This window comes from Spermophilus citellus (assembly GCF_964194105.1).
Source record: "Spermophilus citellus genome assembly, chromosome: 13".
Taxonomy (NCBI): Eukaryota; Metazoa; Chordata; class Mammalia; order Rodentia; family Sciuridae; genus Spermophilus; species Spermophilus citellus.
In genome coordinates, this window is record NC_138193.1 from 12,545,381 (window position 1) to 12,556,672 (window position 11,292).

Sequence of the window (11,292 nt, forward strand, 5' to 3'; positions counted from 1 at the left end):
GGGTCTATTACCAGGGCGCTTCCTTTAGCATTAGGAAGAGTACCCTTCTCCACTCAAATTTGGAGAGGTGCACAGGCAGAAGCGCTGGGACCAACACCTGCTCTTAGCAGTCAGACTGCTGATTTCAGTGGCGTGCGGCTAAAAGCCTTTGCACATGTGTCTCTCCAGAGGCTGAACTGGTGAAAGGACTTTCACCTCTTTTTTGTTTTGGTGCTGAGGACTGGACCCAAGGGCAAGCACTGTGCCACTCTGTACAGCCCTCATTTGACTGCTTTCCTCACTGCTGCATCCACAGATCCTAGAATAGAGCCTGACACACGGTGGACAATAAACGTATCTTAGGAATGAGCCGCCTTATCCGATACTGACAGGACACTGGACGAATTCCCGGTGACCCTGCATCGTCTTTAATCGTATCGTCAGACCACTGACAGAGTTTCTTTTTCGGACTTCTTCTTTGGGAGGGCAGAGACCTCTTCACCTGCTTGGGTCGCGGTTGCAGCTTCGCCCCTGAGCATCTCTTCCACCAAGCGACTCCAAGGCCGGAGACCTTTCCTAATAAGGGAGCGTCCAGGACCATTCCGCGTCACGTGAGCTCCGCTACCCGACCCTGGTCTACGCGCGTCCTGTTTTGCGCATGCGCACAGCTCTAGCGCCCGTTCCTGGGCGTGGCGCAGACTCAGACCCCTCGCTTCCGCCTGGCTCCGCCCTGTTCGTTTCTGGGGGCGGGACTAAGCCTGACTGGGAGAAAAGGCGGGGCTGGGCCTCGCGCGTGCGCGGAAAAGAGCTAGGGCGCGGCGGGGTTGGGTGGCCTGAGCGTTCGGAGACAAGATGCAGGTAATCGAGGCAGGTTCCCCGGGGTCTGAAGGACAGGTCTCGTTTGTTGTGTTGTGTTTGCTCGGGCCGCGGGCGCCAGGCCTGAGAACCGCCGGGTGCCGCAGGTTCGGCCGAGGCCCCGCGTGGCGAGGCCCCGCGCAGGCGCAGTGCGGGCGGGCGGGCGTGGTCCAGCCGGCCTACCCGCAGCGGCGGCCGCTGGCCCTGCTCCCCGGAGCGCCGTGTTCGGGGGCATCCCCTGCTTGAGGTCGACCTCCTCCGGGCCTGTGAAGCGCTTGTCAGGCCTTGGTTGATCTGTTACTCCCCGTTCACTAAACTCCATGCATTAGCGCCCGAGCTGGAGAGGTGGGGCCCGGCTGGGAGGGGTGCCCACGGTGCAAACCACGTCCCCCAGCACCTCGCGCCGTGCAGGTGGGGTGTCTCCCGTCGGGCTCCCTGGGTTCCAGGTCTCAGCCGCAGTTTCTCCGCTCAGTGTTAGTTTGTTTTTCCCGTCTGAGGCAAGGTCTCGCCAAGTTGCTTAGGGCCTCACGGAAGTTGCTGAGGCTGGCGACCCTCCTGCCTCAGCCTCCCCAGCCCCTGTGATTGCAGGCATGCGCCACCTTGCCCGGCCTCAATGCTAATTTCTGAAAAGGAGTTAAATAAGAATCGTTTTTGGTTTTATTTGGTAGCCAGAATTTGACAAAAACCCTGAAGGAAGTGAAGAAAACTTCATTGAAATGACATTTTTTGGGGGGAGAGGGTCACTGAGGGCTCGGAGGGGATATTTACAAATATAGCAAGTGGCACAAACCAGAAGCTCTTAAATGGGGGAAGAGAAAGCTCTGGGGCACCTCTGACCTCATTGGTATCCTCTGTGCTTCAGGTCCCTGCTTGAAGATGTTACTGCCTCTTCAGGGGCCTTCCCTGACCAGGACTGAAAGATTCTATTCATTATTCCCTTGATGACATGCAGGGGGGCCGGGGTCTGGTCTCCCTGGTGTCCAGGGCACTTCTTCAGTTCATATTCCAAACCAAGTTTGAGCTCATTGTCCTTGTTCCTGCCAGACCATGCAAACCTGAGCCTGGGCACTTGGGTTCTGCCTCTGAGTGCCCACCTGGCATTCAGTCCTGGTCAGTTTGCCTGACTGCCCAGAATGGTAGTGCCTTTCTGGACAGTCAGGCTTCTGATGGTCAAGGGTCAAGTGAGTAGACATAGGTAAAGACCTGGAAGATTGCCCAGCGCTTAGTGGTGGGTGAAAGTTGACTGTTAGGGATACCCCAAGGTCTCAGCTCCTCTCAGGCTGGGCCTGTAGACAATTCTGTCAGTCTAACTGAGGCCTCCTTCTTCCCAGATGCAGCCACTTAAGGCTTTGAGGCGCTCGAATGTCATATCTCTTTGCTTTTGGGCCTTTATATGTGTTGGTCCCTCTGTCTGGAAAGTTATTTCTTAAGCCCACCTCTCCCCTGCTTGGTTCTGATCACCCTCAGGTGACTGGTGTATGTCCGTTTTTCTAGTGGGTCTCCTATCCCTTTCTAGAACAGCAGCCTGTTCGTCCTCACAGGTAGCCACAGTTTTTTTTGAATATGCGGTTTGTGTATGTATCTGTGCATCCTCTCTCTTACCCTCTTGACTCTTGTGTTCACCAGGCTTTCTTGATGCGTAACCCAGGAATTCATGTTGAGTGGGCACTTAAGTATCTGTGGAATGAGTTATTCCAGGTCATTAATAAAAATACTGAACAGCAGCCAGGTCAGAGCCTGGGTTTTAATACGGATGCTGATCTGCACGTCATAGCCTGAATTTTATTCCTAGACCGAGGATAAGGAGGAGGAACGGGCAGAAAAAAATTGAACAGGATCTGTGAGTCTTTGACACTTTTTTCAGAAATAGGTCCCAGAGTAATGTGGCTTGAATTCCTCCCGTCCTACCACTGTTCCCCTTTGGCTCTCTGTCCAGTGTGGCCCCGCTGCACTGAACTGGGCACTTCTTATTCTTATTCTTGGTGTTCTTTGTCCTCCTTTCCAGGACCCCAATGCAGACACTGAATGGAATGACATCTTACGCAAGAAGGGCATCCTGCCCTCGAAGGAAAGCCTGAAAGGCTTGGAGGAAGAGGCGGAGGAGGAAGCGCAGCGAATCCTCCAGCAATCAGTGGGTGAGCTGGCCTTCTTGTTCTGTGTCTGCTGGGTTTGGGAACAGGTCCCGGAGCCTCCAGCCACTGCAGTAGAAGGAGCCTCTGAGCAGCAGCCAGGAGACGGCTGGAGTGCTGGCCCTCAGGGGAGTCACAGGTGTCCCAAGGCCACAGAGTTAGAGAACTTCAGAGCTACCCTTGCAGCCCCACAAGTCCTGGTCTGTGTTACGTGAACACAGACTTTCTTGTCCATGATTCAATTTAATAATGTCATAGGAATTTCTTCAAAGAGTTTAGTGTTTGTATTCTCCTGAGGTTGTACACTTTATTGATCTTTGTGGTTTGGTTAAGGACATCAAAGTAAAACAACTTAATCTGTTTAGAATGTTTGCAATATGTGGGGTCCCCGGGGGGGGGGGTTCTTAGTTGGAATTCCTTAGAGGGCTGGTCCATATGCCCAGTCCCTACTGAGTCAGTCTCTGGTGAGCCCCTGGAATCTGCATGGTAAACTGTTTCTGATTCTTGCTAATGTGTGCGACACATCAATCACAGGGCCTAGTACTTCTGTGCCCAGCTGACACGCGAGAGCTAACTCAGAGAAGGATTTATTAGAAGGTGTCCAGCAAGTGCTTATTGAACCATCAGTGTCTCACCTGCTGTCCTGGGCAGTGGGGATTTAGTGTTATCCTTCCTTGTGGAGCCTGCATTCTAGCGGCAGGGGGAGACTAAATAATAAGGGAAGTCACACAGGGAAAGGGGCTAGGAGAGGGCCAGGAGGGATAAGAGCAGTTCTAGAGAGGCTTCCCTGGGAGGTAGCATTCATGTGGATCTGAGGGGGATGACGGAGACATCTGAGTCAAGTCCTAACGGTGAGGTGACATCCCCCAGCAGGTGGAAAGCTGTCCTGGCATGTGGGAGGAGGCCAGTGAGGAGAAGAGTAGACAGGGAGTTCAGAGTGACCACCAGGGGCCAAAGCATGGAGGACCTGGAGTCTTCTGTAGGGGCCTTGGCTTTTATGGCTGTGAGGTGGGAGGTCGTTGAAGGTCAGGACAGGGTGACAGCACTGCCCTGCTGCTGCCTAACTGAGTGTGGCCGAAGAGAGGGAGCAAGACAGGAAGCAGAAAGGCTAAAACTACTGCCAAGTTCACAAGAGACGAACTGTTGTCTGGGACCAGTGAGGTGGCGGTGGCGGGTGAGGAGCGGTCAGGTGAGGTGTGTGTTGAAGGAAGAGCCACGGATCTGTGGACGTGGTGTGAGGGACACACAAGATGGGGGCAGTGAGCAGCCTGGAGCATGGAGTCCCGCCAGCTGGGATGAGGAAGGCTTGGCAGGATTCCTACGAGACAAGTAGAGCTGTCATGCAGGCAGCTAGGTCTGTCTGTCCAGGTGGAGCCCCCTGGGCTGGAGGCCTGCCTTAGGCGTTTGTCAGCACACCATGATATTTAAAGCCACACGGCTGGCGTAGTTGCTAAGAGTGAGCCTAAGCAATGAAGAGAGGCGTCCCAGATCTGAGCCTGGGGATTTTAATCACAAAAGTGGGAGGGCCTTGATTGTGGTAGGAGAGACGCCCCTGGAAGCCAGAGGAGGGCAGTGGTAGCTTGGGCCCATTTTTTATCAAGAAATGGAAGTCATTGTGACCATGATAAGAGTCAAGAAGGGGCAAGGGCACAGCCTGCTTTGATGTCAAGAAATAAGAGTGTTTATTACAATAAAAATAAGATGGATTTCACAGCAGCTGGTCACTAGGAAAGATGAGTGTCTGCCACTCTTAAGGAAAGACAAGGAGTACGGCAGGGGCACCCTCCACTCCAGGAAAGGTGCTCGGGGAGTGTGTCTGCCCGGCTCCTTGGGTGATCTGACGACTCTGGGGACACTGGCCCCAGCACACAGACTTGAAGGTCAGACCAGGTGGCCGCAGGCACTGGCAACTCTTCTTTTGTTTTAGAAATGTGGGAGACGTTATTGCTGAGGGAGGGTAAGACGGGCAAGCCAGCAGATTCTAGCGAGATCTGTCCTTCACGGTGCCCACCTCTCATTGCCAGTGACAGGCCCTCGCTGTGTTTGCTCTGTGGGCTGGGGGTCTAGTGCCGTTGTGCGCGTGGCATTAGGAGCAACGTGAGGAGCGCCTGAACCGCTGCCTGTTCATCTTTTAAATTTGCCACTTGTGCCTTTGTCACTCAATTCAGTGAAAACATACGAAGACATGACTTTGGAGGAGCTGGAGGAGAATGAAGATGAATTCAGCGAGGAGGATGAGCGAGCCATTGAGATGTACAGGTTGGTGCCACCCAGAGGGACATGTGGGTTTTTTGTGTTTGTTTGTTTTGCATGGTGAAAAAGTGGGTGCCCTCTAAAAATTAATTTTCTAGCTGAGATAACATTTGGAAAAGACCATGATTAAATATCAGTGTCATTCATTCCAAGGAAGCAGTCCCAGACTGTTGGCATGAGGCACATCAGTGAGCCTGGACCACCCCCGGGAGGCCTCCGGAGAGACGGGGATGCATGCATGTGCTCCTGGGTGCGTGCGTGTGTGTGTGTGTGTGTGTGTGTGTGTGTGTGTGTGTGTGCGCTCCTAGGACCTTTATTTTTTCTTCCATTGTGTAGGCAACAAAGACTGGCGGAGTGGAAAGCGACCCAGCTGAAGAACAAATTTGGAGAAGTTTTGGAGATCTCAGGCAAGGATTATGTTCAAGAAGTTACGAAAGCCGGTGAGGGCTTGTGGGTAGTCTTGCACCTTTACAAACAAGGGTGAGCTCATCTTCCACGTGGTCTACAAGCTGTTGGTTGGAATTTATGTCTTGAACCTGTAGGAGGCTTAATATCAGATTTTGTGTTTTGTTTTTCACTAACATTGTGTTTTTGTTGCTGATTTGCCTAAAACTCGGTGCGTGATTCTTATTTTTGAGGTTTCAAATTAATATTTGTTAATAATATAAGTGCCTTTGTTAAAGTCATGGAATGAAGACTTAATTTTTTTTATTAGAAATGATTCCTGGAGGGAAAGGAGATATACTAGGGAATGATATTGGCCAAATTATATTGTTATATTGTGTGCACGTGTGAGTGAGTACATAACAACAAATCCTGTTATTATGTACAACTATAATACCCACCAATAAAAAAAAAAGGGGGGGGGGAGATGATTCCTAAGTTATTCATCCCTCTAGAGGAACGAATTTCAAAGTTCCACATGTCTAATCACTCTTGAAGATGACAAGGGTGACCTTGACAGTGGTAGTCTGTACTTAGAGATGCCCTGAGCCTCCAGTGTTTCTCGCCTGCCCAGTCTTGTTCTTAAACTAGAGTTCAGTGCTTGTTGAGGAATTCTCTTAAAGCAGGATTGCATTCTGACCTGTTTCAAACATTCTAAATCTTCAGTTCTTGCAACCTTATAGAATGGTATAGCAATTATATAGCAATGGTATAGCATTATAGCAGTCTTTTACACTCAAGTCAGTTTTCTGAATTATTGTTCGGTCTAATTAAATTGGACTTTGGACTTTAAGATCTTCACCCTCCCTGAACTTATTAGAAAGTTTTTAAAAACTGTGAATTCAAGCCAGATGTAGTGGCACATATCTGTAATCTCAGCAACTTGGGAGGCTGCAGAAGGAGGATCGCAATTTTGAGGCCAGCATGAGCAATTTAGCAAGACTCTGTCTCAAAATAAAAAGTAAAAAGGGCTGGGGATGTAGCTCAGTGGTACAGTGACCCTGGGTTCAATCTCTATTACCAAAAGCAAACCAAACACAAAGGTGGGCTCATCCGGCTGGCAGCAAGCTGCTCCCAAGGCTACTGGAGGCCTCTGTCGGGGAGGAGGGGTGCTGTGCTTTGTTCTGTGCACAGGCAGAATCACAGCTGCTTCTGTTTTCTCTTTCTGGGTTCTAGGATTCCTCTCTGTGCTCTGATAAATCAACACCTGAGTGGACTTGCCAGGAAGTTTCCTGATGTCAAATTTGTCAAAGCCATTTCAACCACCTGCATACCCAACTATCCTGATAGGAACCTGCCCACCGTGTTTGTTTACCGGGAAGGTGACATCAAGGCTCAGTTCATTGGTCCTCTGGTGTTTGGTGGCATGAACCTGACGAGAGATGGTAAGAGCTCTTAAAGGCAGGCAAGAGCATGTGGGGGGAGGCTGTTCTGCTGGAGGGAGTTCCTGGCTGCCCACTTGCCTTGTGAGGGCGGCCGGGGAGCTCTCCTTACCTGTGGGTGACGGAAGTGTGGGCAGCTGGAACTATAAAGAAGATGCACAGTGGAGGGGGTGGACAGGATCCGTTGTGACAGCAGGTGTGAGAACCAGTGCAGTCTCTGCAGTTGAGGGTTTAAGTTGTAACTCAAGACCACAGCCTATGTTTCTTATTTAATTCATAACTTCTGTATGTTGTGTGTGTTTCTCTATAGAAATATTTTCACAGTTGAATATCTCAGTAGCTTTTAAATTTTAATTCTGCCTCTTAATCCTGGAAGGCATTCCTGTTCTTATCCACCTGTTGCACATGGCGTTATCAAAATATATCCAGTTATACTTTACTCATTAACAGGAATATGTATTTAAACATGACTTTATATACTTTGCCACTGTGATATTTGAGTAGGAATAATTGCACAGACACATGTATAAGGTAGGCTACATTATTCAGTATTCAAAGACATACAGTATTTCAAACTGATAAATATCTGATTTTGTCCGTTTTCGATCTTATCGAAGGGAGATAGGTGTATATCTTAGTCCCCTTTCTGTTGCTGTAATAAGACACCTGAGGCTGAGTGCTTTATAAAGGAAAGAGATTTATTTTGGCTCATGGTTCTGAAGGCTGGGAATGTCACGAGCCTGACATCAGCATCTGCCTGGCTTCTGGTGGCGGCTTTGTGCCATTTCATATCAGTACAGAGAAGTGACAGGGAAGGAGCACATGTGTGAGAGTGAGGGAGAGGAGACTGGCTGCCGCAGGGGGAGGCACTTGGCCTGCTCTCTTGAGAACCAACCCGTTCGTGTGAGAACCAGTGCAGTCTCCAGAGAAGGACCTCGGGCCCCTTAAGGACCCCATCCCAGCACTGCCACGTGGGCACTGGATTTCAGCGTTAGTTTTGGTGGCGGCGAAGCACACCCACACCTGGCCTGTACAGTCACCGCTGTGGTCTGTTTCTAGAAGAGTCTCATTTGAGGACAAGTGAACTTAATGTGGAACAATGATTATGTGTAAGTGAGCGGTGTTGAGCGCATACACAGATGTGTGCAGGTGTGGACATAGAAATCATTCCTGAGTCCAGAATCAGAAGTCTTAAGGTTGTTCAAAGAAGTTTCTTGAATTTTCACAACTGTCCATCTTGTGGCAGATTTCACGTAAGCCGTGCATCATTCTGAACGGCACGGCTGTGTGCTGGGTCCCCAGAACCTACTCATCTTCCACCTCAAAGTCCATGCCTTTCTGGCATCTGCCTCCCTCCTCCGCCCCGTACCCTTCTGCTCTATTTCGGGGCAGGCTCTAAATTAACATGGCTTCAGTAACATTGGTGGTGCGGTTTGGGGGAAGCGTGCACTTGTGAAGAATCTCTGTATTGACCTGCCTCTCGGCCATGCTGTGGCTGGGAAGCTCCTGGGCCGTCCCTTCACCCCGCCTGGCTTCTCAGATGCAGAGCCCCTCACTCTTGGCTCACAGGGCCTCACCCGGTGGAGTCTCACTGATGATGGGAGTGAAGGACGGGACCTGGGGCCGGTTGGTCTCTGACCTTTCCTTTCTGGTACTTTGGGGTCATTCCTCGGGTATTGTCATACATTTATCCTCTGACCTTAGTAGATGGGATGCTGGACAAGGAGCTGAAACATTCTTATTAACAAAAATCAGATTGAATGATCAGATTGGCAGCTGCGGACCGAGTAGCTCGTTTCCTTTGAACATGGCCGCTGGTCTTCCCTGGGGGAGTGTCCTAGCTGGAAACCGGTTGTTAGAGGACAGGTTTAGCCTTTGTTCTTGGGTTTTCAGGCAGTTTCAAGTTTATGTCCGAACTCGTTTGAGCCCATCTCCGAAAACAGTGAAAAGTATTATTTTTTTCCTTAAATGTCTGATCCCCCCTTCTTCTGAGCACCTTAAAAATATGGCACTAAAATTGTCACCAAGTTTGATGGTTGTGTTTTCTGTTCAGAGTGAAGCCTAATGGCTTGGGTGAGGGGACCGGGCGCTCGGGGCCTTACGCCATGAGCTTTTCTTCCTTCGCAGAGCTGGAGTGGAAACTGTCCGAGTCTGGAGCAGTCAAGACGGACCTGGAGGAAAACCCCAGGAAGCCCATTGAAGACACGCTGCTGTCCTCTGTGCGGTGCTCGGTCCCCATGAGGAGGGACAGTGACTCTGAGGGAGACTAAAGCCACAGCTGACATAATTTGCTGAACTTTCTTGATGTGACAAATCAACTGATTTTTTTTTTTTTTTTAAGAATAAAGAGCTGGGCCTGGGCCTGGGCCTGTGGCGCCAGGTCCTAGGGCGGGAGGGTGGCTGGCCTGAGCCAGGAGCTGGGGGAGGCTGGCGACCCGGGAGGCCCCTCGGAGGATGGAAGAAAGGAGAGGAGCAAGCAGGAAGGAGCCTTTGGTTTTAAGCCTTTTTTGATTATATTTCCTATCTCGTACATTTTAGAATAATCAGTGCTGGGAATTCTATTCAATTTCTTGGAACTCTTTTTAAAAAAATTGATAGCACTTTCTTTATTAAAAAGTCAGGACTTGGTACTGGCATGGCAGAGATGTCTGTTCTCCCACTTGCATTTTAAGTAAGCCATAAATCTGTGTTCTCTATTTTTTGATGTGTAATTATGTAAAAGGGATATGAGTTTTTTAAAAAATCGTGAATAAGTTATGGTGGAAAAACCACAAACTAAGTTTTATAGTTACATTATATATTTTATAAACTAGCAACAGTTATCAACAAATGAATGATCTTTAGAGAAAAATCTTTGTTCTGTCCTGCTGAGAAGAAATAGATAATTCTTGCAAAACATTGTTTTATCAAAGCAATAACTGACAGGTTTAATTTACTGTCATTTCTTCAAGTGGCTTTTTTTATTTTTCCTAGTTAAAATAATGTTTACCTCAGACTGTTGAGATAGGGAATCTTGATTACTGTAAAAGGCCACATTAAATTCTTTTTTGGAAATAAAATTTAAGCAGTCACATAAATAAAATGTGTCTCAGTCAATCAATAAAAAACATCAAGATGTTTTATGAACCAGAACTTTATATCACTTCCTGTCAAATCGATATTGACAAGAGAAAAATTAGGGGAAATATTCCCTCATATTTGTTTTGAATGCTACAGTACTTAATGCTGATTTCATATCTCAAAAATAAGAATTGGAGCACAGAGTTCTTTCAGATTAGTTGGTAAAATTACTTTTTGCTCTGATTCAAAGAATGGCAAGCAGCTGTGACCCAGTTTATTTGTCAGAAGTGCTTGGTACTCATCTTTCTATATTCATGAGACCAGCGCTGCTGATAAGAACGTGCCCAGTGTCCCTTGAAAGGTGGCCATGAAATCTCAGTTGCAGGGTTGACGCGAGCTTGAGAGCTCTGGTGCTCCCACACCATCTCTGGGTTGGTAGGAGCTGGCTGCTTAGATTTTTGGTTGGGAGCTGACGGTATATGGAGACGTCGAAGAAGAACAAAGGCGCTCCGTTTGTGGGACAGCCCGCGTGCTGGCTTCCAAGGACAAGAGGGCTGTGCTTGTTGTTAGGCGGCGTTCACAAGCGTGGGGAGCCGCAGCTGGAGTCCACTGTGGAGCCCAGGCAGAGCTAATTCTAAGAACCACGTCACTTTCATCTAACTGAGCACTGCCCCATAGTCTCACCTTAGTGCCCCGTAAGACCTTCAGGTTGAGCACAAAGTAAGCTCAGGTGCGCTTGACCTTGGCTAGTGAAGCCCTCTGTGCTCACACAGCATCTGGAACCCAGGCTGCTGTCAATCATGTGGCTGTACTTAATTTAGATAAAGAGCAGCATCTTTATCCTAAAATGGGGATTATAATTTTGAATTTGACCTGCTGTATCTATAGGTTAGCTCATTCTTGGACATCTCCAGATAATGTGGTATTTACCATTATTTTCCTTCTGTTTCCTTTGGGGCATTCAAGATGTCACAGGTGATGGACTAAAGCATTGGTTTGTCCAAAACACAGCAGAAACACGGTGACCAAGGGAATGCAAGAAAGCTACATAGCTGTCTTCAGGTGCCAGGGAAAGGTGTTAGGCGGGTGCCAGCCCCTTTTAAGAGGGGTGAGAAATATTCCAGAAACTTGGGATAGGAAGTGATTGAGAGAAGTGAAATGGTAAGACTGAACACCAGAGGTCCCGCTGC

At 48.9% G+C, this 11,292-nt stretch overlaps 1 protein-coding gene across 1 annotated transcript; it reads left to right on the top strand.

The window, feature by feature from the left end:
- Positions 1 to 725: 725 nt before the first annotated feature.
- PDCL3 (phosducin like 3) lies at positions 726 to 10,124 on the top strand. Its single transcript, XM_081264151.1, has 6 exons — positions 726 to 837; positions 2,840 to 2,969; positions 5,132 to 5,222; positions 5,553 to 5,696; positions 6,837 to 7,045; positions 9,170 to 10,124. Exons 1-6 carry the CDS (start codon positions 832 to 834, stop codon positions 9,310 to 9,312), a joined length of 723 nt encoding a protein of 240 aa, XP_081120277.1. The 5' UTR covers positions 726 to 831; the 3' UTR covers positions 9,313 to 10,124.
- The last annotated feature ends 1,168 nt before the right edge of the window (positions 10,125 to 11,292 follow it).

Coding starts and splice junctions, on each gene's coding strand:
- PDCL3 (XM_081264151.1), top strand. Junction 5,697..6,836: donor TTGCACCTTTACAAACAAGG/GTGAGCTCATCT, acceptor TCTGGGTTCTAG/GATTCCTCTCTGTGCTCTGA. Junction 7,046..9,169: donor CATGAACCTGACGAGAGATG/GTAAGAGCTCTT, acceptor CTTCCTTCGCAG/AGCTGGAGTGGAAACTGTCC.